The following is a 27,979-nucleotide window of genomic DNA, read 5'->3' on the forward strand; positions in this document are numbered from 1 at the left end:
GGTTTTTAATAGGTTTAAGGTTATTTTCCCGGGGGTATTGAAATGGAAGCAAATAGTTTTTTCCCCCCGTATAAAAGTTTTCTTCGATTGAAAAACGGGGGAGAATCTTCAGTAAAACTAAAAGTGAAAAATGTAACTAAATTTAAAAATAAAAACAAGCTTGAATCGAAAGAGAAAGTTATAAAGGCAAACATCTCGCTACGTATGAGCAGTATGGCCTGTCGAAAGATTACTTTAGCTGTTTGTTCGTTGAACCAGTGGGCTTTGGACTTTGAAGGGAATTTAAAACGAATTCTGCAAAGCATTAGCGAAGCAAAGACAAAAGGTGCTTGCTACAGACTTGGACCTGAGTTGGAAGTTTCAGGTAGGAGGATTGATTTGTTTGCTTTCACTTTTAGTCTTTTACAGAGCGTATACCAGGCACAACCTAGGATAGCAGACGATAAACAACTTTAAGTGGTTTAACAGTTATTGGAGTCATCCACTTCTTTTATTACCGACTACAATGAAGTCGCAAATATCAAATTCAATACAGTCATATAGTAATTAAGCAGTTCGTTTGTACAGTTTTGTTGCATTGCTAAAACACGGTGATAATTTCAAATTTTAAAGTGCAATACAAAATGTCAGCATTGATTGTAATATCAATGTATTACTGCCAATTGCATGTACTATTGCATGCACACTGGTCACGTTTGGCCATATAGATATATATATATATATATATAGATGTTTTTATAACGTAACCTCTCAACATGGTCAGTTTTTGCGAATTGCGCAGACTACTTAATGTGCATTATGGATTCCTGGAAAACAGAAGGGTTCTTCTTTCTTTGCACGCCCAGGTTCTTGGAAACCACAGCTGTCAGCTCTTTAGATTTCCAACATCTTCACACAATTACTTAATAATAAAAATAAATAATTAATATCGAAAATTGATACTCAATGCAAGTACAGTACCTTTCTAATTGGTCAAGTCAACATGCAGTAATATAGATTGGGCTCTGCTGATAGCTGCATGTTCTGCTTGCATAATAGCTATAGGTGGTTACAGCCTCCAGACCTCTAGTATTGATGTTTAAATTATGTTTTTTAATGACTCTTTTTCCTAATATCCAAACAAGTGATGTATAGCTGTGTATGCCACGGAGGGTAGCAAAGGACAGTTTGGGCAGCAAGCCATCCCCATCAGTCCGGGACCCCTTTAAAATTGCAGTTCATTTTCGTCCAGACCAATTGTGAAATCACATAATGAAAAATCTATTTTTCTCTGGCACCACTTAGTCAGAGTTTAATTATCTAGGTACAATGTTTCATTTCAGGCTATGGATGTGAAGACCATTTTCTTGAAGATGACACATTTCTTCACTCCTTTCAAGTTTTGGCATGCATTTTAAAATCACCGGTTGCCCAGGATATTGTTTGCGACATAGGAATGCCAATACAACACAAAAGTGTTCGGTACAATTGCAGGGTCATCTTCTATAATCGAAAGATTTTGCTGATCAGACCCAAAATGGTCATGGCAAATGATGGGAATTACAGGGAACTGAGGTGGTTTTCGCAGTGGCAAAAGGTAATTGCATGAATTTTAAACCTGGTTTATGTTGGAAACTGAACATAGGTTCATTACCGCGCGGGTTCTAGCTACGATTCATTAGCAACTACTGGCACTGACCTACAACTAAAGCACCATACAATTTATATGCGTTCGCCCTGACAGCACAAAATTCTTAATTCTTAGACTTCAAATTTGGTGAGCAAAAAGATTTATAGATGCTCAATTCTCAACAATCTTGCACTGAAGATTTGAAGCTTGCACACGTCAAAAACGAATTGTCCGAATTAATAACCTTGTGAATATTATAAGCCGGATCAAAATGACCATTTCACAGCTGTCAGATGTGTATCTGTAATGCTTTACAGAAATGCACAATTGTGATTAACCACTGTGATTTGATTTACGGGTTGAAACTTCATAAACACTCATTTCTGCGGTGCATGCCGCTGCATGCATGCACTCCATAACTCAGTGGCGACTGGCGAGAGCAATGTAATATAATTATATCAGTATATAAATACACAGCTTGCAGATAACTTGAGATAAGTACATCTTCATCAAGCGAGTTGCCCGAATTAAGTTTTATGTTTAAGGTATATAGGTACAACGAATAACGGGAATACGGGATTTATACGTATTTATTTGTATACGAATAACGTAAGTAATTTTATTTCGAAAGAAGGAGAATATTCCGTAGGTATATATTAGAAGCGTGCTATATTTACTGTAGTTTTTTAGATATTTTTCTTTCCTGGTAATCTAGAGGCTGCAAATTCAAAATTTTCCAGTTCGCGGCGCCAAACGTTGATGACGCCAGACTCCCCTGGCCCTTCTAACTAATCGATTGTACGCTTCTGATTACTCTCCCCATACATACACCAGCCTGTTATATACATTTAATACGTCGATTTTAGGATCTTAAACAGTTACCACATTCTTAACAATTGATCGAGTTGTGCATTGTTTTGTAAATTGCTATTCAGTACATTTTTTGATGATTCTGCATTGTAAAATATGGTATCGGGGCTCCATCGTTTTGTTTTCACACCTCTTGATCGTGGGCCTCGGGAAAAGTTCCCCCTTTGAACTCTTAGAGAGCTAGGCACTAATACAAGCTGAGAAATCTTTTTTTTCCTCCTCATCAGACCAGACAAACAGAAGAATTCATGTTGCCCAAGGTAATCACGGACATTACAGGACAAACGACAGTTCCATTTGGCGATGCAGTGATCTCGACAAGCGACACGACATTTGGAACAGAGATGTGCGAGGAGATGTTCACCTCCAACGCTCCCAGCATACACATGGGCCTGGATGGTGTTGAAATATTCACGAATTCAAGTGGTAGTTATCATGAACTTCGAAAGCTTCAAAGGAAAATTGACCTGATAAAAAATGCAACAAAAAAGGTTTGCATTTCTATCATATTTAGACACTTCGCTATTTCAGTTTGACAGTTCATGTTAAACTTTAGAAAGTTTTATTTCAAGACGAATTCTGCAATATATTTCGATTTCGTTGTATATAAAAGGTTGGGCTACTTTATTTTAACGATATAGCCCAGAATTATGAGCTTTTTGGGCCGGTTGTTCAAAGCTAGGTTAGCGCTAACCCTGCATGGTTAAATGTTAATCGAGTGTTGTAGTTTATGTGATTCTGAACCACTGTTCGTTTTAAAACTTTAGATAATATTACTTCTATCGGTCCAGAGAATATTCCTGAAAAAAGATATTCAACTGTAACCAAACGAGTAAAAAAATTAATGTAAGGGTTAAGCTAACCGGTTTTTTGAACAACCTGCCCTTGTAGTTAATGAAAGTTTTTAATTTACACAACCTTCTCATAGTAAAATAGTAGAATCAATGCTCGCACATAAATAGACTGAGCAAATCCAACGTTTATGACAATAACCGAAGCTAAAAACGTTGCTCATCGATCTTTAAAGCAAATTAATACCCTGTATTTACTGTCGTATGTTTTTCATTTGTGTTTTTTACATTTCCTCAGTCAGGTGGTGTGTATATGTATGCAAACGTGAGAGGATGTGATGGTGGCCGTGTGTACTTCGATGGATGTTCACTGATTGCTGTAAACGGAGAAATTGTGGCACAAGGCAAGAACTTCTCGCTGCAAGATGTAGAGGTGGTTACTGCTACTGTTGATCTAAATGATGTCACAACATACAGAGGTGAATGCTTTATCTTTGACTAAAAACCGTTCTAAAATGTAGAATTGCACTCTATAAACCAAATTTCTCTTATTGAACAGCTTTATTAGAATGATAAAAATGATTGGTGATATTTGTTCACACTGACAATTTTAAAATAGTGAATTTTACCATTAAAATTAGTCAATCAATTAATCAATACCTAATCAATTAATCAATTAAAAAAATCTTTCAGCAAGTTCGCCATTTACGAATACCTTTCGAATAGACCAATAGCTACCAAGTGCTATTATTTTGCTATTCATATTTTACAGTGGCCTACATGGCTTATACTTAATTTAAAATTGGTGAATTTTTTTCTGAACGTAAACACCTGTTTATATTCATTTAGAACTAGAACGAACCAAAATGGTAGTGTTTAACATTCTTACTGTTTTTGATATTGTTACAAGAAGTACTGTATAATTATTTAAAATGTAAGCAAAGTGTTTATTCACATTATGAGCTGTACCCTACCGTAAAAAATAATTTTAGACGGTTGTTACCCCGGAGGTTCGACATAAAGAAAACTTAAACAATTATTATGTAGCCTCAATACTTTACTTTGTCTCCCTTAATTCAATCACAGGTGGTGCTAATTGCCTACAGCAACTGGGATCAAAGTCCGACAACAAATACCCCAGAATATTTTTAGATCAGTACTTTTGTAGTGACAACCCGCTTCTACCGGCAAATAAGCCTGTGGCTTTGGACGATATGACGCCGGAGGAGGAGATCAGCCTTGGTCCTGCATGCTGGTTGTGGGACTATCTTAGACGAAGCGGGATGTCAGGATTCTTTCTACCTCTGAGTGGAGGTAAGATTTGATATTAGGTAATAAGTAAATATTACTAACGACAAAATAAGGAAATGCAAGTGGAACATGGCGATGTTTTGGTAAATACAATACTTGCTACTTAATGCTAGGACCGTAGTTGACAGATTTAAGGTGCCATCGTATAAACAGACCATGATATGAGAGACCGGCGTTAAATATTTTATATATTTTATAGTATGCATACATGCAACGCAGTATATTCTGTATCAGTTTTCATAGATTTATACGCTAAAAAGCAAGCACTTATAATGTGAATGGCCTTTCAAAATATTTCCTAAATTTTCCTAAAATAAAATGATAAACAACTTTAAATGAAATTGAGAGATTTTGACCACTGACCGTTTATTAAAATATTATATGAAAACGCCGTAACTGAACAATTCCATGTTAAATCCACTCCTGCAGGCATAGACAGTTCATCTGTGGCATGTCTCGTCGCTTCCATGTCTCATCTCGTCTGTAGAGCGGTCAAAAGCGGAGATAAGCAGGTCTTGGAGGATGTCAGGAGGATAGTAGGGGATAGGTAAACTAATTATTGGAACTATTTTCTGCGATAATGCACGTTGACAACCTTGAAATAATAAGCAGGCCTACACTAGCGAAACCCCGACAGTAATTTGTTAAAAAAGCACATTCTATATCAGACGCTGTAGGTCATTCAGCGATTTGGGTACAGTAAAAATGAACTAAAAGTAATCAATATATTTCATTGCAGAGAATACATCCCAGTGGACCCCAAGGAACTCGCCAATCGTATCTTTGTCACGTGTTATATGGGAAGTGAAAATTCATCTGAGGAGACTCGTTCACGTGCGAAAAATTTGGCACACGATGTGGGTAGCTATCACATGGGTAAGATTTAAACGACGGGAGAAAGGACCATAACAGCTATGGCAAATGTCTTGAAACCATTATAGATATACAACAACGGCAACTAATACAATACCTATGCAGTGACATGCAGCAGTGACATCAACAGTAATTTAACCTTATTGACCGAACAACAGCAATAACTTTATTGACAAAAAGTATAACAATAACAGTAATACCAGCGGCAAAAGTAATAATGACAGTGACAAAAACAACCACAAAAATCGCAACAATACAGAAAGTAAAACGAGCAGTATCGACAGCAGGAAAAACAGCAAATGAACCATAACATCTACAATTACCCATCCCAGCATTACAGTAGCAACAACAATATTAAGTCACAAACCGGCACAACATTAGCATCAGCCAAAACGACAAAAAAAACCCAGCAACAAAAGCAATTCGACTGCAACGGATTCGTTTGACAATCATGAAAAGAAAATCAAGCAAAAATTTTGATATGAAAATTCCCCCGGTTGGAACCCATTGATTTTTGAATTTTTTAATTGGGGGGTTTTTTATTCAGACATCAAGATTGACACAATAGTGAGTGCGTTTCTTGCCGTGTTTACAACAATCACAGGCAAGCTTCCTCAGTTTAAAGCAAACGGCGGCACAGACAGAGAGAACCTCGCACTACAAAATATCCAAGCTCGAATCAGAATGGTCTTGGCTTACCTGTTTGCTCATCTAATCATGTGGGTGCGTGGAAAAAATGCTGGACTTCTGGTACTTGGTTCCGCAAATACCGACGAAAGGTAGAAACGCTGAAGGTCGAAGGAATTAATTGAAAACGCAGGAACTCGTCCTTAATATAACCTTACGCAAAATGTGTGAACTTTAAATCGTAGACTTTTTAACTTAATATGTGCCTTCAAACACAGTCAGCCGCTTTGAAGCAATTATTTGAGTAACTTTGCCCATTTTTATGAATCTGCATGCATGGTATCAACCGTCTACCTACAAGTGAAATATTTATTTTATTTTATTTTATTTTTCAGTCTTCGTGGGTATATGACAAAATACGATTGCTCCAGTGCGGATATAAATCCAATCGGTGGTATCAGTAAGAGGGACCTCAAGTCATTCGTATTTTATTGTGTTGAGAAATTTAACTTTAGTTCCCTCATCACCATCATGGGTGCAGAACCAACGGCAGAGTTGGAACCTTTAAGAAACGGCGTCACACAACAAACAGATGAGGTGACTATAAGACGTTTTCATCCAGTTTTAGTACAATTTTCATGCAGCCTGAAATCTTTATTAGTACATCAGTATGACCTTTATTAGTATATTAGTATGACCTTTATTAGTATATTAGTATGACCGTCGTGAAGGGATCAGGGACATCTTTCCCCGTGCTTTGGAGACGGTGTTTAGACCTTGAACCAATAGCATGCAGGCGATTGATTATTGAACCTTAAGCAAAGTTGAGGCGCGGACAGATAAAAAATCAGGCACCTAAATTTTGCTCGTTTCTCAGTTTTTCGGCTCATATGTTCTTCACCGTTGCTTGACCGTGTAGTCAGTATTAAATAGATGTACTTTTGGACGGCACACTAAATCTGTCATCTCTACCCAATGAACATGCATTTTTATCACTATTTAGGAGGATATGGGTATGACTTACGACGAGCTCTCAATATTTGGACGTCTTCGCAAGGTCGAAGCCTGCGGACCGTTTCGTATGTTCTGCAAATTATGCGACCTTTGGCGAGATACCCACCCACCCTCGCTCATTGCCCACAAGGTAAAGCATTTCTTCAGGTGCTATGCTATTAACAGGCACAAAATGACAGTGCTTACTCCGTCATACCATGCTGAGTCCTATTCTCCCGATGACAACAGGTGAGTGAAGGATATAGGTGGGATAAGGTTGGTTAGAATGTAATAAAGTTTAGGGTAGCGTGGGTGGTATATATAATTGCCACACACTTTCCGTAATGGGTGCTTTTTAAGGTTGGGTTGGCATAGGAAAATTGATTGATAAAGGTGGTAAATGGGATAAAATTGGGATACAAATTGGTATAGAGGGGGATAGATACTTGTCCAATTGAAGTTGTTTAATGTCTTAAACTATATTTGGGTGACTTAAGGTATCACCTACGATCTTTTGCTCCAGCTGGATTTATTATTTTTTTTTTAAACTTTATTTAAAGTATGCTTCTTTGCATTTAGGTTCGACCTTCGACCTTTCTTGTACAATGTCAAATGGAATTGGCAGTTCCGATTTATCGACGAGCAGGTCCGACGAGTCGACGAACAGCAGCGATTGCCGGTGCATCACTTTGAGGGATCAGAGCGTATGTCTGGAAACGAGAATACAGGGGTTGACCAAAACTCTACTGGAACCAATGGCATCGAAGGGGTTCTTGAGACAAATTTAGAGATAAAAACCGAGGGAAATGGTTCGTGTTATTATTCCTGCGAAGAACCGGTCAATGTGAATAACGAAAAGCACGATGCGGGGCAGACGCCTCTGCCCGAGAATGGCGTCAGCGTGAGCATAAATCCGCTCGTCCAATTCGGTACGAAGCGCAAGTTGATGGAAAGAGAATTTACTTCTTCGAAAATAAGAGCAGTAAGCCTTGCACCATCGGGCACGCAATTTTGTAGCAAAAAATAGTGGTAATTAGTATAGATGATAACATGGTTAGACAATCGAGTGCAATATGGATATGACCAGGGCGCATATGACATACACGAGTGAGTTTTTCAAAGACCTCTAAATATTTGTATCCAAATTTCACGAGAAACCATGCTATTACTTATTAATAATATATATATATATAATTTGATTGGTTCACAGTGATCACAGAAAATTGCACTGTGATTACAGATTTTGCACTGTTGTTTAGGATTAACTGCACTGAAATCAACCAATCACAGTCAAGTAATACTTTTATATATATCATTACTAACGGAAATAGTGGTAGTTACTAGCACATCGTTGATACACAATTTTTTTATACCTCACAAGATGGTTAGCTACTATTATTGTACGAGATGAGAAGAGTACATGACTATCTTTATATTTATTACTATATTTATGCATCGCTACTATCATCATAAATTACCTTTCGTCTTCAATGACCTATTTATTCCAGTAAACAAAGTACATAGCTACAACACTAGATTAGCATCTAAGCAAACATATTCTTTACCAAAAACCAGAACTAATTTCGGAATTTTTAATATAAGATATCAAGGACCTAAAATATGGAACTCTCTGCCTGAAAGTGAGAAAAAGTTGTCAGCGTCTCAGTTAAAAATCTGTTTAAAACTTCGCTTTATTGAGTCGTATTAGGTCAATTCTTCATATTGTTTTATCTAAAATGTGATTGAATTGTGTTTTTTAAATTGTGTTTCTTGCTTTTGTCTTTTGATGTGTGTTGGTTTTTTGGTTTGTTTTTTTTTTCTTTTTTCTGACACGTTTGTCTTGTTTTGAAATTTTTGCCGACTGATTAAATATCGGAAATCTTCACTATGCTGTCTATGGACGTTATTTGCCCAATCCAGTTAGCCCTTATGGTTATTTTGGGCGGATAATACCCACATCTATTATTAATATTAACAATGTAAATAATTTTAATGATTTATAATGGGTGAATAAATTCTTCTTCTAGTAGAGAGAAGTTAGCTGGTATTCCGAAACTAAAACAACGGCGACAAACATGTGAATTAAGTTATAAGTACTAACGTTTTAAGGGGGTAACTAAGTTATTAATTTACTTACTCCGCTGCCCAACTGTACGATGTAATGAAATGCTTGCAGTAACTTGGTGTTTAGTAGGCATAGAGCCAGGGATGCCGGTTTAGAGAAAGAAGGGGTACAATATGGTATGAAAAGGGTTTATTTTTGGTATTTCATTAGCCTATTTAGTTTACAGCTAAAAATGGACAGATTGTTTAGAGTCGGTGAAAACAGGACTGAACCACTGCACCCAGAAACATGGTTTTTTTAAGTTGCAGCAACTTGTTGAAGCGTAATACTATTATGTCATCGATTCAATTGCGAGCATGAGGGATGTTCAACAGACGTTCACAACACAGACAGACAATTTGATAAGTGGATATTTCCTCTCCTTAGTCATAAATTTGAAGAATATTTGTATATGACAGTATATAATAACTATATTTGTGGTGATAAATATGTAGCCCTTAGAAGTCTCGTGCGTTTACGAAAAAATGTAAAGTCAAAAATGCCCAACAGATTTTTCGACAAGATTGTTCCTACGGTATGTATACACTATACATGCATAAATATACACTCCCGCTTTGCTACAGCCCTGGTTCTGGTGACTTTCATGCAGCCTCTCTTGGTCATCACAGAACCAGCTAGTACTGGCCTAGCCTACGCGTAGACTCAACTTAAGTTATAAGTAGAGTCTACGCATCAGCGTTAAAAAGCTTGTTCAATCACGTGGCATCCCCACAAATGTGGGGAACGCTTGTGATTGGTCAGTATCCTGAATATTTATCAACTGACCAATCACAAGCGTTCCCCATATTTGTGGGGAAATCCACGTGATTGAACAAGCTTTTTAACGCTGATGCGTAGACTCTACTTATAACTTAAGTTGAGTCTACGCGTAGGCTAGTACTGGCCTTGATTATTGTTGTGTTCAGCTTTATAACCGCTCATGTAAGTTGTGGTGTGGGACAGATCCTTTCGTGATTTGGTTTTCATCTATCTCGTAGTCGTCACCTGAGGAGCTATTTTTGTAAATGGCTGGTAATTTCATATAGCACAGACGTTGCCGTTCAGCATTTGCACTGTGTCCTCATGGTGTGGTTCGCTAGTCTTTTATTAGGGTTCAGAAAAGATGCCATGCACTTAAGGATGCTTCCAATTTTATTGTGCTCCAATTCTACGCTTGCAAAGCAATTTATCAGTTTGAGAGAGACAACGGCCTTTTGTCTCTCTTTTTAGCTGAAAAATTCAGCTCTACCGTATTCTTGTTTGGTACTTCAGCAAACCTTAAAAATCTTTGACTGTTTTTTGTCTTCATGCAGTCATCACAAGGGATACTTGAAAGTTGAAAATGGAGACAGGAATAGACCTTTCTTATAATGACGTTAAACGCGGGAAGACTGATGTTACACGAAATTTAATTGGCTCCACAAAACTGTCGAGCCAATCAAACTTCGTGTAACATCAGACTTTCCGCGTTTGATGTCATTATGAAAAAGGTCTATTCGATTAAAGAGGTTTTAGGTATAGTAGGACATTTTCCGTTCAGACTTTAAAGTGAAATTTCTATACAACGCTCTAACACAAACCAATATTATAAATAAATTCTCTTACACAAACCCCGCGTACAATTATACAAATAGTTGGTTAAGATTAAATCATGCCTTTGGACTTTTGGTATTAGCGAAAACATTTAAAATGTTGTTATTACATTAATATATATAACTTAGCAAGTAGAATAAAAGTGCTTGCAAAAACATCACGAAGACCTTAAAATAAACTATCGTGCGTAACTAGCCTGGTTGAATACAACATTATTTGCCATGCGTTTTCATTATATCGTACAGGATATACTAAGTAATTTTTTATCAAGTTCACACTACTGCTCGAAATTGGAACTTGTGTTTTTATCTTTTGTATTCTACCAGCAAGAAAATATTAAAACCCGCGAAGCATAGGAGGAAACACAGCAGACCAATTCTGTGAATAACTTTTGCAGCAGTTTTCCACTGTTTTTTATATTCTTCAGTCTCGTTGACGCTCTCATGATTTTTGCGGACGGAGTTCCGCTGCGATTCATTCGCATCTATTTCATTAATATGGTTATCAGCTCCCACCTCCTTCTCTTTTTGCTTCTTTGGAATTCTCATACATTTACGAAACCAATTTGGCATTGGGTAGGAGTAATTTACTAGCCTCGTCGTCATAACTGCTGGAAATGAAACCATGGTAACCGATAGAAAAATCCCAATACAATATGTTTGAAGAACAGAGGCGCTGTCTGAAGTCTCTGGTAACACAGACGATATTATTATTGAAAAAACAGAAATTGCAACAACGAGAGTGATCAAAATTGATATTTGCCCTTCGCTCTTTAAAGGCAGAATAAAACTGAAAAACGTCAGCATTGAGATGACCGCCAACGGAAGTATTAGTTGCAATGTGTAGTACAGTGGACGTCGTTTAATTTTCAAGGTCAATGTGATGTCGGGGTAGGGTATGTTATCAGGAAGATAGTATCTGAAATTCTGACTCAAAATCGCGCTTTTAACATCCCACTCTCCGTTTCTGATATAATCAATCATGGCTACATTCTCGTCGGAGTGTGACACGTTGATTTTATATCCGGAATACGTCCAAGAACCTATTGAAACCTGACATGTTTGCTCGTCAAAGGGAAAGCGAGCGACATCTATTCGGCACTGACTGTTCAATGTTACTGGAGCACTCCAAGTACAATTACCATCTTTGGAGATAACCAATTTCGTCACTAAACGTTTGTGGAGAATTTCAATTTCATCTTCTTGACTTGCCCTGAAATAATAGAGATCATGGACTTACCAATATAAAGAAGAATTTGTTCGGATTGTCTTCAAGGTAATGAAAAGTCGGTATGTGAACTAGCACACTGCTTTTCTTTTTTTTTGAACGGCTAGGTCGAGGGCTATATAGGTATCATAAAAATTTCATTTTTTTTATTCTTGTCATAACAAGAAGAAGTTACGACAATTTAAAGAATAAATCATGCAGGAATTTAAAAACAAACTGACAACGTTTTCATGTTTTAATTTTGAACGCTAGACGAATGTTATATTTAACTTTAATTTACAGATTATTCGGTCTTTTTTGCAATTCTGGTTGCTATATCATTTATGGAAAAAAAAGGTCTCAATGAGGACTGTATATATTGTGTATGTGTTCTAAGCGCCGTGTTCATTATACAAACCAATGACGTACTATACATTGTCATTGACATTCAGAATAATAATGTTCCGGCATATTTTGATAAATATTATTGGGAGATTATAGCAGCATAAGTTAAGGCGGTGTTACACTATGTAAAGATATAAGTCTCGAAGTAAAGATATACAAAACTTACTCGTTGAATATTGCAACATCAGGCAGCCAGAAATATTTATTATTAACATTAACACTCTTGATCCCTCCGTACTGCTCAGGATCCCATCTCAACAATGGATTATTCCACTGCAACCTGAGCCACACTACAATACGAACTGCTTGATTCTTCTCGTTCTAATAACGAAAGGGAAAGACAGAATCCTTACAATACAGGCCCTGGCCCTTTGCTTAAAAAATGTTTACGAATAAATAAAAAGCCCCTAACAGTAAACTTAATGAAGATAGTGATTTTTCTAATTTGAATCTTCCTTAATACTCTAAAAATATTCCCTTAGATTTTTTATATAGATTACCCCTACCAGAAAAATCTATTATGCGTATTTCTAGTTTTCTTTATCGTTGCACTACTTTCTATTAAATGCCATCATGTACAGACTCAAAAGTTTATCAGCTTACCACATCAGCAATTTGTCGCAATTTGATTCTCACTTCAACATTAACCGGTTTATTGATAACAGGAGCTGGGAGAATTTCCTTCTTGATATCTGAATTATTTGTGAGGAATTCTAATAGACGATGTCTTTCGGCAATATGATCCCCGGCAATTGTTCCTAGTAAGAGTAATTGTTCCTGACGATTAAATACACCACAGAGTTTATCATGTTTAATGTAATATCAAGAGAAGAACAGTTCTCAAAAAATATTGATTCAAGGTTATACTCGTGTGGAAAACCATGACTACAGTGTGTCCCAAAAAAAACGCAACCACTTAAATATGCAAAAATATTAATATTGTTCGGGTTTGCACCATAGTTCAGCTAAAATGACTTTTAGCATTGTAAATGAAGGATTAAGAGCCATTTTCAATTCCCAGAGGTGCTTATCTATTGTGCTTTAGAGCTGTATTAATGTACTGCATATTTAAGTGGTTGCTTTTTTTTTGGGACACCCTGTATATGATTAATATCAGGGTGGATCCAGCACTAGTGCACAAATTTGCATTACAAAACAAACAGGTTATTTTCAGCAGTTTTCTTGTTTCATGCAAATGTCATGCACTAGTGCTGGATCCACCCCTGATTAATATTGTTTCATTAATAGACCTTTGAGGTGCTTACGTCATGTCGGTCTCGAACAATGAATCGCAATGCAATCTGGGAAACAAGTGGGACAAAATTGTATAGATAGAAAACTGTGTGACGTAAGCACTTTAGAAGGCTATTCATTTCATTATGTTCGATTCGTATTTGGAACAGCACCACAGTCAAGGGTTTGCGCATGCGCGACTTTGCATTGCCAGATCTTTATCTACTAAGTGTGACTATTTCTCTTGGGAAATTTCTGTTTTTCGACTCTTGTTATTCGATTTCATTTCTGATCTTTGATTTCGAATACATATTAAAGTGACAGCCGTACACAAAAACGATTCATCTCAAACGAGCTGTCGTCCAAGGAAATGCCAAATACGCCGACCTGCATGTATTTCAATGCCCCGCTGTGCATTGAAATTGAAACCGAAACTGAAAGCATTCAAAATGCTCGTTTACACTTGCAATCTTATTATTCTATTTGCGATTTTCGGTGCGATTTCTTCTATATATAGACGGGATAACGAGTGAATTATTTACGGATTATATTATAAAAGCCCTTATACATCAGGGGCCGGTTGTACGAAAGCTGGATAGCGCCGATCCACCGGATAGTGATTTTTACAAATGGTTCAAGCAACCTATTATTCATCTGTTATTTCTTATTCCACAGCAACAAATGAAATACGAATCTTCATCAGAGCTTCGCATTTTGTAACATCCATGCAATCAATTAATACTAATCCGTTGTAATACTAATTTCGATGTAGCGCAAAACGGCTTCCAACACTTACAGCCAGCGTCAAAGGAAACATATGCATGTATATAGTTATATAATTTATCCGGCTCACCTGCTGAAGCCAGTCTGAAACGCTGGCAAAAGTATGCCAAGTAGAAAAAACACACCAATAACATTTGAAGAAAACTGCAATATGCCATCGCTTTGCTTTCTTTCCACTGAAATCTTTTAATAAAATATTAATTATAATAAATGGAAGGTATATATATGATCTTAACTTAGGCTTAGCTTATTATTAGCCACTGTATACAGCTGGCAGTGGCGTAGCCAGCATGATAAGTGGGGTGGTATTCATATATTCGTGTTTTAAATTATTCATTTCTTTTCAAATTATTTGTTTTTACGGTCTGTGAACATGAATATATGAATATGTCCACCCCACTTATCGTTGCTGACGACGCCACTGACAGCTGGAAGCGACAATATTGCAGATCGCGTATTCGCGTTTGTAATTGTGTTCAAATCGATCTCATGCCAAGTTAAAATTAGGTAATTAAATCAACATACAATGTCAGTGGCAACCGATTTTTGGGTGAGCTGCAAAGTTCGCGTGATGCAACTTCAACTTTCTATAAAATACTTTGATTAAATCTAAACACTTTTTACCATAAGAACATCATTCGACAAATCTACATCTTTACTCGAAAAACTTTACTTAGTTGCAATTCCATCCCCTGAATGGAAAACAATTTTAGGTAGGATTCGACTTTAAATTGCCAAAGAAAAAAATAGGTACGCAGCGCGTAGATGTGACTACCGCTCTGCAGTCTTTGTCATCTGAGTGGTATCATAGATTTAGCTGGCAGAATAGCTAGTGCTAATAGTTGTTGTTTTGTATTCATCTTCTGTACTTTTCCAGCCTGGACCGATCAGATAGTTTGAGATCTGCACTGGCATTAGAGTTTTCTCTTTCTCCGCCAGAATATCATACTTTGCTTTTGAATGACGACTCATACCCGTTTGTCTTGCATTTGGGGTTCGAAGTCCCAAACTGGGTGTGACTTTTTATACTAAAGCGCGTGGTTGACACTACTGTAGTCAAAAGAATGGGACATGTCATTACCGGAGGTCATTGTTGCATGTATAAAATCCTTTGTCAGTCGGAGAAGAATACAATGGATTAGTGAGGATCGGCATATTATTATCACCGTCCATTGCTGATGATTAATGAAGGGGGTCATTCTTTCCTAAATGAGCAGGCTATTTTATTCACCATGCCAATAATTACCACATCCATTGATCATATTCAATGATGGCAATAAAGTTAATGCTGATGAATGACGATGCGTGACGATGTATAAAATAATTGGGATCATGTTCAGACCTCCTCGGCCGAAGCATAATTTTAAGTAGAATGACGCAGCCTTTTATTTTGCGTTCCTGCCTCTACTTATGTTTAGAGAAACTGATTGTGCATGTGAGCTATATGCTAAAGTTTCAGCAGACAGCATTCACATCTACAAATATTACATGTTACTATTAAAGTATAGAAATTGCATTTGGTTTTGCAACGCATCCGCCGTATTGATTAACTCCAAATTTCATAAAATGTGAGCGATTAGCCGTTTTCACATCAGAAGACGAACAAATCGTCTATAGACAAACAAATCGCCTGCTGTCGGCGGTCTGCAGATGTCGTCTAAATACTGTAGCTGTTTTCACACTAGAAGACCATATGTGTCGTTTAAATATTGATTACTATATTTGAGTAAGACGTGCAAAGTTCAAACAGCTCAAAAATGTATGCAAAACAACGTACATATAGAAAAGCTATGTTGATACTAAAATAATTTGCATTTGAATTGCATATTTGATTGCACCGGAAAGGTTGGCGATAAATGGCGAAAACTGCCGAGTGTGACGTACATGGTTGTGTGACATAGTGTTGAGTGTGACGTAATGGTCCAAGGCAAGCATTTAAGAAAGCAAGCAAGCAAGCCTCTGACATAGTGACTAACAATTGTGACTAACTGTTGAAAAACTTTTCCGCAGTTTTTTTTAACAATTCAAGCTGCCTCAGTACGAATTTTTTTTTGGATTTAAGTAGGACAGAGATTAAACAACAGAATACCTATCAGGGCCGGCTGTGCAACCGGTTGGTTTAACCATGGAATAAAGCAAATCTTTAAATGAATTTTTTAATCGCTTGCTAACAAAGTTGAAAATATCTTTTCATAAATATATTTTCGGCCTGGTTGTTCAAAGCTAGGTTAGCGCTAACCTGGATTAAAGTTTAACCCAGTGTTTTAGTTAATGTGTTTCTGAACGCCACTGTTCGTTTTAAAACTTTAAAAAATATGACTTCTATCGGCCCAGAAAGGTTTTGAAACATGGACCCGAGATTGCAACAATCCTGAGCCAAAATATGGTGGAAGGAACTGTAGTCCGATTTAAAAGAAGTTATTGAGTATAGACCGTGTCAGGCAACACCATGCCCTGGTAAGCTAGTAAGCTACCTCTTTCTTGCGGGGTTTGTGACCGTTTGTCAAAAGAGAGTCAACAAGGTAGAAGCAAGCAATACGAACAAATCTCAATTAGACTTTTTTTAAACGATGTTATTTCGCAAATGAATCAAAGGTACACGCGAGGAAAGGTATTTCAGTATCTTTCATCTCATATTTCTAGTTCACGGTTGTTATAGCAACTGAAGCTTAGATGTCCCTTGCAATGTTTCGGAGTGGAAATATGGCGATATAATTGTGATAATCCAGAACCAAAATACGGAAGCAGTAACTGCAGTGAACTGGGGAAGTCAATCAGGTTAAGGAAGGGTGCCAAAAAACGATGCTCAGGCGAGGATTAAACTAAGTATGATTATAAACATAACCAACTGGATAGTTTGTCGTTCTCCGAACGGTTCTTCCTACAGGTGTCAATCGGACGTCAATACAGAAAGTAACCTAAACTAAATCATTTTGTTCATGCAGAATAGCGGAATCAGTTCTAGATTGATCATCCAAAGGATACCTGTTGATATCATTTGAGGAACACAAAAGTGACACAACGAACATTTCTATTTTTTGTGGATGGTAACTATGGCAACTGGACAAAATTGTCGCCATGTAGTGCCACTTGTGGTCAGGGCATTGAAATCTGATCCTGTCACAACCCCCCTGGAAAATATGGCGGAGGATGGTCACCATGTGTATGACGTCATGCAACGTATCAGACAGGTTTTTGTTCCGTTCCGTACGACAAGTTGAAAACACCGCGCAGAAAGACTCGGCCAGAAGAAGAATGGAAACAAGTGATTCAATTTATGATACACCTGAAAGACCTCTGGTGGTTACAACTCAATGTCTTGGGGAGAATGCTGAGACGAAAGAAACATCTTGAAATATTGATATCGAGAATCGTTGCGTCCTAGTTTTAATAATTCTAATAAAACTAACTACGTTAATTTAGCTTCAGGACTAACTCGATAGCATGATTGCTGTGAAAACATTTACCCTATATCTCCCCAGCTTAGCGATTCCCGTGCGATTCCAAGTCACTTTTTTGAGTTTATATATTTGTGTTTTTAGTGAAGTAATATTTATTACCCGGCAATTACGATTCAACATAGTCGTTCCTATTTTTGCTTCTGTTAATAGCTTTTGCATTTTAACTGAACGAGATAACTAATGTCTTCTGTGAGCAATAACGTTGTATCATTCTGGAAGGAATTTTTCTGTCGGTCAATTATCCATGCTTGGCTGCCGCTCAAGGAAATCATTGATAATTGTTTACAGGAAGTTGTGCATTTCTGCGAGAATGGTTAAGAAATGTAACTTTTACAGCAATTGAATACACCACGGTTTTGCAGACCGCCGCATTTGGCCAGGTACGCCACCAAAGTCCAGGAGAATGTATGCAGAATTTCTGACAAAAGTCGTCAATTTCATCAACTTTATTGGTGTCCTACTGATTTTAGCGACAATTTCGCGACAAAACATTGCAGGTATTGAATCTCTACGGCAATTTGAATTGTCTGTTTGTATTACGGAATAGGTGTGAAAAATTAAGTAATATTTTTGCCTTGATTTCTATTAGATGAACACCATCTTCACGACAGTAACAGGTAGAATGTTACCATATGATCTGAATACCACAAGAGTAATCAAGCATTTGAAATAATTTTTATTTGCAAACATGTTTCGACTTAAAAATAAGCCATCGTCAGTGCGAATGAATCTATTTACATTTAATTGTGAAATATATAAAATCAGAACTGGAAAATAGTATTAAAATGCTGAGCCTGTTTGTTAAGGTATGGTTTGTGTTTGTATGTACAGAGCCTCCTTGAGTTCGAGAGAGAAGGAGGTGTTAGCGGTGCATGTCTAGTCAGTCTAGGATAGTAAAGCAAGAGCGGGTGTATTTAGATTTGCATTTAGGGTTTTGTCGGTGTTTGTATAGACTGTGCAAGACGGAAATAGCTAGGTTTGTATAGACGTGTGAGTTTTTTTCAGTGGAGATGCATGTTCTTTGATCCTTGTGGCGAGATGACGCCATCATGACGGGTGGTTTCACTGACCAATACAGAGTTTTAGTTAGACGTTTACGGTGGTGAGGACACATGCCAGGGTGACAAAACTGCGATACGCAAGGAAATTCCCTTTTAATTTAATTTTAAAATCACAAATTTACAAAGATATAACATGCACATTCCAATCATATTTTACAATAACAAAGATAATGTAATAATTAAATGTTCGTTAAAATCGACTATAAAGCTAACTAAATTCACCACATACTATATAGACTATAAAATAGTACTTCAAGGGTGGATCTCCTAACGCTCGAACTGTCTAAAACGCTCATTTCACTTGCTTGCCTTAATTAAGGTGCGACTTTACTTCGCCTGTTCGCTCAACTAATAATCAATTACATATCATGCGGCAATGACGTAGTCTGTAATTGCTAATTAACGCAACTTATATAATAAACAAGACGCCTGCTCAAGGCGTTCACTCCGCCTACATGCCAACTGATTTACATTATTCATCCGTGGACCGTGTAACCCAGGGCTTCTCGGTCAAAAATGAAGTTGTTTTGGGTTACCTGTAGAAATGCCAACTTCTGTCGCCCAAAACTACGACTACTAAAAGGAAAAAAGACCATGGCATTTTAAGACTCCGCTGCGCATACGCAGGCGGAGTAATAAAATGTCATGCAACTGTCCAAAACATGCGATAAGCCGCAAACCGCAGTTTCACGTTAGCGGTTTTGCGTTGCAGTTGTTGCAAATTTGACATTTAGTTATAGCAGTCACTTATACCTATACCTTATGTTAGAACGATTCAAAATTGGTACCCAGTAAACAGTTTCGCTGTTGAATTGCTTCTAGCTATTTCTAATGCTTCAATTTTTTTAAAATCAAATGTCGTTTACACCTGGAAAAGTTGAAAAGAACCTCCATTTTAATAACAGACAATCGACCTACGACATCATGGTAAACCGCCATATTGCCAATCGTGTTATTGAATAGTGGTAGCCGTTTTCCTAAAGAAAATCGGCAAACTCGTTGAAACTTGAAAAAGTTGAAAACAGGCTAGAAAATTACCACAAAGAAGATTTGGATATCCAATATGTCTACTAGGAGTGTTTGTACGTGAAACGAGACATTATTGCAATGACAATTTGCTGAGGTAAATGAGCTACGTTAAAATACACTTTTATAGCGGTTGAAAACGTGAACCGCAAATGTCAAACGGCAAAATTTCATCGTCAAGCCGCGGTTTGCGGTTAGCGGTTGAAGAAAAAAGGTCAAACTAAATTTCTTTAAATCTCATCCAGCGCGAGTAAATTTATATACCACGAGGGATTTAAGATCACTAGGGAATGCGTCCTTAAAGTTAAAGATGTTTTTTATTTTGTGGGAAGTGAACACTAACTTTATGAGTTTATGTTGACAGACAGTTCAGTAATTTGAGAGTAGTGTCCCATAATTATATAACATCTGTGATAATAGCATGATTTTGAAGTAAAGACGTTGGGTTGTTGTTGACTAGACAAACTGGTGTTGAGAGTGTTCGTTGTTTGTGAGTTTTGCCTGTTATTGTAACAACAACTCAAAAACAACAAACACTCTCAACACCAATTTGTCTAGTCAACAACAACCCAACGTTCCATTACTCAAATTAGTGAACAGAATCTCCTCAAGGCATTGCCAAACGATTTGAATTTTGCAGTATATATTAACATAAAGCTAGTGTTCACTTCATCAAAATCAAAAATCAAACTCACAATCACACTCCCACAAAATCAAAAACATTTTCAGCTTTAAGGACACAATCCGTAGTGATCTTAAATCCTTCGTGGTAAATAAATTTACTTGCACAGGATGTAATTCCTGTTACATTGGTGAAACCACCCGTCACGTGGATCAAAGAACACACCTCCACTGACAAAACCCTAACTGCAAATCTAAAATAAAATACACCCTCTCTTACTTCAGGGGCGCCGTGAGTGTGCTAATTTAGGGGTGGCCAAAGGCAACATTATTCCAACCCTAACACGTTTTTTTCCCGACATCTTTATACGAAAAAAGAATTGTTAAAATCACTGACAGAGCGGTTTTGCATGGGCAAGGACGCGCAACGAGTTACGTGTACTATAATTTAAATTGACGCTTCATGCACAATGAATATGACTGATAAATATTCACGTTTTACATACGCTTTTCAATTGAGTACCTAATAAGTTTTGTTACAGGTAACTGTTTGTGGGAAAACTGTATTACAGAAATTTCTTATTTCTGAAACGTTATTTCACGATATTCTATTATAGCTTTGTAATCCTAGTGGATGAGCATGTTCTATCTGCAATTTCTTATTTCTGAAACGTTATTTCACGATATTCTATTATAGCTTTGTAATCCTAGTGGATGAGCATGTTCTATCTGCAACCTTTGTTTATAACTAAAACATAAACATAAATAATTCGCAATTGCTTCAATCCTCTAATTAGTTTAGTTCCTCCGCTGTATTATTGTATTGGTACCTTATCTTTGTATAAACTTCAGAGGCCGGTTGTATCAAGCCCGTTTAGCTTAAACGGTGGATAAGTCAAAATTAAATAACACGGTTAGCTACATCTCTCTGGAATGAGTCAACTTGAATATTTGTACTGAATATGTAGTTGTAGACAGTATCGTTGTATTAAGGTAAAAACATTTAGTTTGCTTGTTGAATAAAACGTTAGACTTGCTTTCTATAATTCTATTTTAATTAAGCTAAACAGGCTTGATACAACCGGCCCCAAGAACCGTTTGACTAATAGTACTTCTGAACCTTAAAATAATTTGTTGGAGCGCCAGCATTCTGATACGGAACATGCTGATGTTTCTTTAGACGGTCGTCATGATATTTTTTGTTGTGTCGACTGTCGAGAGCGATAGTCTCTGTGAAACTACATCTCACACAGGAGACATTGAACTCTGCACCATTTTCTGCTTGGAGTTGGAGCCATTGACCATGTAATGAAATAAACTCACTGAACAATAATTGGGGTAGTGTCGTACCATATAGCATTAGAAATAACTGCGTCTATTTTCTGATAGTTTATTTTCAAATACTTTTGGGTTGCTCAGCATAACACAGCCACAAATGCAAAAATAACTTAGTCTTTGTTGTGATTGATATAGTTCCGACAACATGGAATGTTCGTAAATTTCCGACAGGTGTTAATCCTGGGGGAATGGCCCCCTCTGCCCTCCCCCCCCCGGCCACGGCGTCCCAATCTTACTTTACTATCCAGTATCCACTAAGACACTGCTAACACATCCTTCTCTCTCAAACTCAAGGATGCTCTGTACATACGCAAACACAAACCAGACCTTAACAAACAGGTTAAATAGGTTCAGCATTTTAATACTATTTTCCAGTTTTAATTTTTGTCTGTCGTGTTGTTATGTTGTATCCTGTTATGTTGTCAATCATTGTTGTAAATAATTATGTTATTCATTGGGTATCAACTAGCCTGTATTTCTGTGGTTTATTTCAAATGCATAATGTTATCCATTCGGTAATCTTTGATTACGAATTGCACACACTACACTCTCTCAAATCTCAGACAAATGGTTATTGCACGCAATTGCTGACAGCTGCAACCCGTCGTGAACCCGAATAGTTGTGTCAATCAAGGACGGTTTAAATGGTTTCTGGACTCTGGCGATGCGAACATAGTTGATTCGGAAATTTATGTGAGATGAAAGTGTGTCACTCAGTAAAACGTAAGCAGATATCCTAAGTCTTAGATGTTACGATCCGTCCTATATCTGCTGAGATAAGGTGATGCCGGCAGTGGAAATCACACTGCAGACAATATTGATGCTCCATTAACTTCGCAATATTTTATTATGATAATTATAATAATTATTATCCCATAATTATAATAATTATTATCAAATTAGATGAAACCGATGGCTTCTGACGTTTCCAACACAAAAGTTGCAGATGTCACACCCATGTTTAAAAGAGAATTTCAGTCTTAATTTCTATTTTAGGACGTGTATTCCTGCCGAAGCCGAGCCAATGCTCAACTCAAGTGGATGTTATCCTTTGGTGAATTTCACCAGGCCTTTCTGTCAGAATCACGGAGTCACATTGTCAGACTACATATACAAAACGCCGGATCAGCAAAGCTATAGCAATAATGAGTACAACAGAGTGTACGACCGATATGTCAAGCTTGGCGCGCCTAAAATAAGCAGATTTTTTAATTTGGACAACGACACGGTGATAAAGTGCGTACATGCTGTTGTGCCATTAATTTGTCACGATAATTTCCCGAGGTGCGAGGGAACCCAGAGCGAGTATAAAAAACAAAATATTTGTCGAAAAACATGTCTTAATGGTATTCGTATATGTGAAAAAATTTGGGATTTTATTGAAAAGGTTCTAATAATTAATAATCCAGATCCGGAGTTTAAAAAAGTTCTTTTGTGCGAACTACAGCCTTACAGAAATGCCGGTGACTCCCCAGAATGCTGGTATATTGAACTTGAAGATTCTCCAGGTAATATGAGAATGAGACAATAAACACAAGAATGTCTGTTTGCATTGTACATGTGCCGTGTAAAAAATGTTCATAACCTATCTTTGCCTCATCTAGTTGCAATTCAAGCTCCGGAATGGACAACAAATGCAGGTATGAAACAATTTCAAAACAACTTAGGGAGTTTTTATGGTTGTTTGAGCAGTGCCCAGTATAAAAATAAGCGCTATAATTTGTTGGATAGAAATTAAATAGCCATATATTTTTGCTTAGATTGTCTATACTTAAACGGAAGCAGCTACCATGGCAACATATCAGTGACAGGCTCAGGTATTCCTTGTCAGTCATGGACAGAACAATGTCCCCATCGTCATACCATGAACACCACGTATCCAGAATTAAATAACGCTGAGAATTACTGTCGTAATCCTAAAAACTCCGGACAAAGACCTTGGAGTTTCACTACAGATAGGAACAAAAGATGGGAGTACTGTGATGTCCCAAAATGTACCCCAGGTATGATAATCATAAACAATCTTGAATTATCTAAGAACTGAAGCAAATCCCCGTCCCGTTTCGAAGTAATGACAAGTCATCTAGGAACATTTCTAGGCAAATTAATGCTCAGGAAATTATTGATCAAAGTTTCTATTCTTAGACAAATTTCATTGTTTTACTAGTTCATGGTAATTATGGCAACTGGTCATTGAGCAGTGCGTGTAATGTAACTTGTGGTGGAGGTTTTGAAACATGGACACGAGATTGCAACAATCCTGAGCCAAAGTTTGGTGGAAGAAACTGTAGTCATCTAGGAAAAGCTATTGAGTACAGATCATGTCAGCCAACACCCTGTCCTGGTAAGCTAGCTGCCACTCTAATAAATTCCTAAGAGAGTTTTTGAAATATGTGCAAAAGGCATTTCAATATTTCTTTACTCATATTTCTAGTTAACGGTGGTTGTACCAGCTGGAGTTTGAACGTCCCATGCAATGTTTCGTGCGGTGCAGGAGTGGAAATATGGCGACGTACTTGTCATAATCCAGAACCAAAATACGGAGGCAGTAACTGCAGTAAACTTGGGAAGTCATTCGATTTAAAGAATTGTACAAAAAAACCATGTCCAGGTATGGATTAAACGAACTATGTCTACAGTAACTTTCCTTCACTGAATAGTCTGTCTTTTGTTCCACAAATATAAGAAGTTTCTATTACTGACCCCTCGGACCTATCTGAGACGTTTAATACTCATTTTGCTACTATTGGACCTAAGCTTAAGGAAAAAATACCTGACGAAGAAAACAATCGCTCGTATTTAGAATATCTTACTTGCCACAATAGTAACAATAATATAGAGTTTAAGTCAATAACCCCATCATCAGTTTATTCGCTTCTTAACAAACTTTGTAAGTCCAAAGCAATTGGGCTAGACAAAATATCTGCCAAGCTTCTTCGTCATTGTCCTGACTTGCTTTCGGAATCCCTTGCCGTAATTTTTAACTGCTCTATCATTACCGGTATCTTTCCTGAAGAATGGAAATGCTCAAAAGTCATTCCATTATTCAAACAGGGCGAGCGTAGAGACTTAAATAATTATCGCCCAATTGCGATAATACCGGTTGTGGCGAAAGTTTTCGAACGAATTATTTATGATCAAATTTACGGTTTTCTTACTGAGAACAATTTACTATGTAATAGCCAGTCTGGATTTCGACGTTTGCATTCAACTGTTACTGCACTTCTAGAATCTACTAATAGCTGGGCCTACAATATTGACCAAGGACTGGTCAATGCTGTCGTTTTCCTAGATCTTAAGAAAGCCTTTGATACAGTTGACCATGAAATTTTGTTGTCAAAACTGTCAGCATATGGTCTTGGGGGTGCTGTGGCTAACTGGTTTAGGTCTTATTTAAGTAACCGCAGTCAAAAATGTTATGTCAATGGCCATCTTTCTACCAACCGTACGTTACTTTGTGGTATTCCACAGGGAACTATTTTGGGACCATTGCTATTTTTATTGTATATAAATGACTTGCCAAATTGTCTTGAGCACTCCCAAGCACGAATGTATGCAGACGACACCAATTTAACATTTGCAAGCAATAAAATTGAAGATATAGATTATTACTTTAATCAAGATCTTGAAAATGTTAATAAATGGCTTATCGCCAATAGGCTTACATTGAATCAATCCAAAACTGAATTTATGCTAATTGGCTCACGACAAAGAATAGCTACTTTCCAATCAGACCCATGTTTTAAAATAGACGGAATTCCTATAGACAAGGTTTCACATACAAAATCTCTAGGAGTTCACCTTGATGAAAATCTATCTTGGAATATACAGATCAAGGAATTAACAAAAAAAATTGCTTCTGGTATTGGCGCTTTAAAACTCGTTCGTTCATTTGTCCCAGTTGCAACATTGTATTTAATTTTTAATTCCCTTGTCCAGCCATATTTCAATTATTGCTGTACAGTTTGGGACAATTGCAATAAAACCTTGGCAGATCAACTTCAAAAACTACAAAATCGCGCAGCGAGAGTTTTGACCTTTTCAAGCTATGACACTAATGCCGACATCTTACTCGATAGACTTGGCTGGAAAAAGTTATCTTCCCAACGCCAGTTTCAAAAGGCTGTCATGGTTTATAAATCAATGGACTTGCTCCACAATACCATGGGTTTCCATGTTTGTAACAGTGACAGGTCAATCCTTATTCGTTGAGAAAAATAGTAAGCTGGCTGTTCCTAAGCCTCGCACAAACTATCTCAAGAATAGTTTTAGTTATAGTGGTGCGATGCTATGGAACAGCCTACCGATTGGGCTACGGCTAGCAAATAACCTATTAAATTTTAAAGCGGGCTGTTCCAAATTATTTTAATCTACATTCACATTTGTATTATATTATATTTCTTGCATATATTCCTTACACGGCTCTCATGAAAAGCAGGTATATTAATTATTAGTTTGATTTATCATTGTAAATATTTTTGTAGTCTTATTTTGTAATTCATAATCTTGTCATTTGTCAGCATGAAAATCCTGATTGAGAATACCGTGTGTAAATAAAGTTTAATAATAATAATAAGGAAACCTAGATTTAACTCATTTTAAGAACTCTGTCAGTTCTATATTGAGATCTCCAAGGCTCTAACGATACGCTGATCGTTTGTCGTTCGATATCGCGTAAATATAAGGATCACAAAAGTGACACGACATTTTCGTTTCCAGTCGATGGAAACTATGGCAATTGGACAAAATTGTCGCCATGTAGTGTCTCGTGTGGTCAGGGTGTTGCAATCTGGGTACGAAACTGTGATAACCCCCCGGGAAAATTTGGTGGAAACTGCAGTAAGCAAGGAGCGGATCATGAAAATCGACTGTGCGCAAAAGGACCTTGCCAGGGTAAGATCGTACGTGTGGTGCTGAGTATCGTGTGATATCAAAGAGAGGTTGAATTATAATTATTTCTGCTTATCAATATATTCAAGTTGTCTCCTACACCAAGACGATCGGTTCCATCGTTGCTGCTACCTTTGTGATAGTCGTCGTCATCCTAAGCTATCTTTTCATTCGTCGCAAACGACGTGGAAAAAGAGGTGAGATTAAGGTGAAAATTACGCATAGTCTTCCTGTCAGTATTTTAATCATAATTCCTGGCGCGGTGATCCGATTCATGAATTTATGATGAACAGTTTGTGCATCGCGAAACCAAAAATTTTTGTGTAACAATATCGTGTCTTCATTTCAATTCATGCACTATATAGGAATTCCGTTTTACGCCATTGTGAAATTCTCTTCTGAACAAATCCGTGGTCAGAATATGCATCAGCCTCAGGAAAACGGTGAACTACTCCCCTGTGTGACTCTTGCTCCTTGTAATGAAAGGGTGAGTACGTCACAAGAGACTGGTACTGGTGTTGTTTATCAAAACTTGACAACTGATGAAGACCCGATTCCAGGCCACTCGCGTGGAGTTGTAAGCCACGAAGGAGATTACGTCAATACAGGACCTTCGCGAAGCTCATGGTATGATAGACTTCAGTTTTTCCGACCATTAGCTATTGATTGGCTACGAAATGCGCAGGGGAATGTTAACGAGGATGGTCACCATGTTTATGACGTCATGCAAAGCGTCAGACAGATTTTTGTTCCGTACGACAGGTTGGGAAACACCGCGCAAGTTGACTCGGCCAGAGGAATGGAAACAAGTGATTCAACTTATGACACACCTGAAAGACCTCTAGCTGTTATAGCTCGGTGTCAAGGGAAGACTGCTCCAACCACAGAGATTGCATGAAATAGTGAAATAAAAAACGTTGCTTCCTAGTCGTACTTCCTAGAATAACTAGGAAAAATTGTTGTCAGAAAAGCAACCAATTTCTTTATCTCTTTTGTTGTGCATTTTCTTGAAATGATGGCGCAGCCTTTTTTTCGAATTCTTCTACTAGTTTGAAGCATTGTTTATATATCATATATCGATAATCAATAAAATCACTTTTATTCTCCAACCAAAATAATTTATGAAGCTTAACGATAAAAATTTCGGAGTTATTTAAAACCTTTGCTCATATTATAATTGTGTG

At 37.3% G+C, this 27,979-nt stretch overlaps 4 protein-coding genes across 4 annotated transcripts; 3 read left to right on the forward strand and 1 right to left on the reverse strand.

The window, feature by feature from the left end:
• Positions 1 to 136: 136 nt before the first annotated feature.
• On the forward strand, positions 137 to 9,094 carry LOC114521125 (glutamine-dependent NAD(+) synthetase-like). The gene is made up of 11 exons (XM_028541537.1): positions 137 to 364; positions 1,323 to 1,576; positions 2,707 to 2,970; positions 3,569 to 3,749; positions 4,357 to 4,584; positions 5,011 to 5,128; positions 5,321 to 5,457; positions 6,002 to 6,233; positions 6,477 to 6,678; positions 7,085 to 7,323; positions 7,654 to 9,094. Exons 1-11 carry the CDS (start codon positions 205 to 207, stop codon positions 8,099 to 8,101), a joined length of 2,463 nt encoding a protein of 820 aa, XP_028397338.1. The 5' UTR covers positions 137 to 204; the 3' UTR covers positions 8,102 to 9,094.
• A 1,700-nt stretch (positions 9,095 to 10,794) lies between these two features.
• Positions 10,795 to 14,582, reverse strand: LOC114521132 (neuronal acetylcholine receptor subunit alpha-5-like). Its single transcript, XM_028541544.1, has 4 exons — positions 14,469 to 14,582; positions 12,986 to 13,140; positions 12,549 to 12,703; positions 10,795 to 11,983 (listed from the first exon to the last, which is right to left on the reverse strand). The coding sequence occupies exons 1-4, from the start codon at positions 14,554 to 14,556 to the stop codon at positions 11,077 to 11,079; spliced, it is 1,305 nt and encodes a 434-aa protein (XP_028397345.1). The 5' UTR covers positions 14,557 to 14,582; the 3' UTR covers positions 10,795 to 11,076.
• A 3,595-nt stretch (positions 14,583 to 18,177) lies between these two features.
• On the forward strand, positions 18,178 to 23,442 carry LOC114521160. Its single transcript, XM_028541578.1, has 4 exons — positions 18,178 to 18,356; positions 18,449 to 18,476; positions 22,902 to 23,141; positions 23,353 to 23,442. The coding sequence occupies exons 1-4, from the start codon at positions 18,263 to 18,265 to the stop codon at positions 23,420 to 23,422; spliced, it is 432 nt and encodes a 143-aa protein (XP_028397379.1). The 5' UTR covers positions 18,178 to 18,262; the 3' UTR covers positions 23,423 to 23,442.
• On the forward strand, positions 23,248 to 27,693 carry LOC114521060. Its single transcript, XM_028541446.1, has 8 exons — positions 23,248 to 23,413; positions 23,510 to 23,545; positions 23,666 to 23,908; positions 24,073 to 24,249; positions 24,340 to 24,516; positions 26,625 to 26,798; positions 26,885 to 26,992; positions 27,161 to 27,693. Exons 3-8 carry the CDS (start codon positions 23,770 to 23,772, stop codon positions 27,691 to 27,693), a joined length of 1,308 nt encoding a protein of 435 aa, XP_028397247.1. The 5' UTR covers positions 23,248 to 23,413; positions 23,510 to 23,545; positions 23,666 to 23,769.
• The last annotated feature ends 286 nt before the right edge of the window (positions 27,694 to 27,979 follow it).

This window comes from Dendronephthya gigantea, unplaced genomic scaffold (assembly GCF_004324835.1).
Source record: "Dendronephthya gigantea isolate DGI-Jeju-01 unplaced genomic scaffold, DenGig_1.0 000019F, whole genome shotgun sequence".
Classification (NCBI taxonomy): domain Eukaryota; kingdom Metazoa; phylum Cnidaria; class Anthozoa; order Malacalcyonacea; family Nephtheidae; genus Dendronephthya; species Dendronephthya gigantea.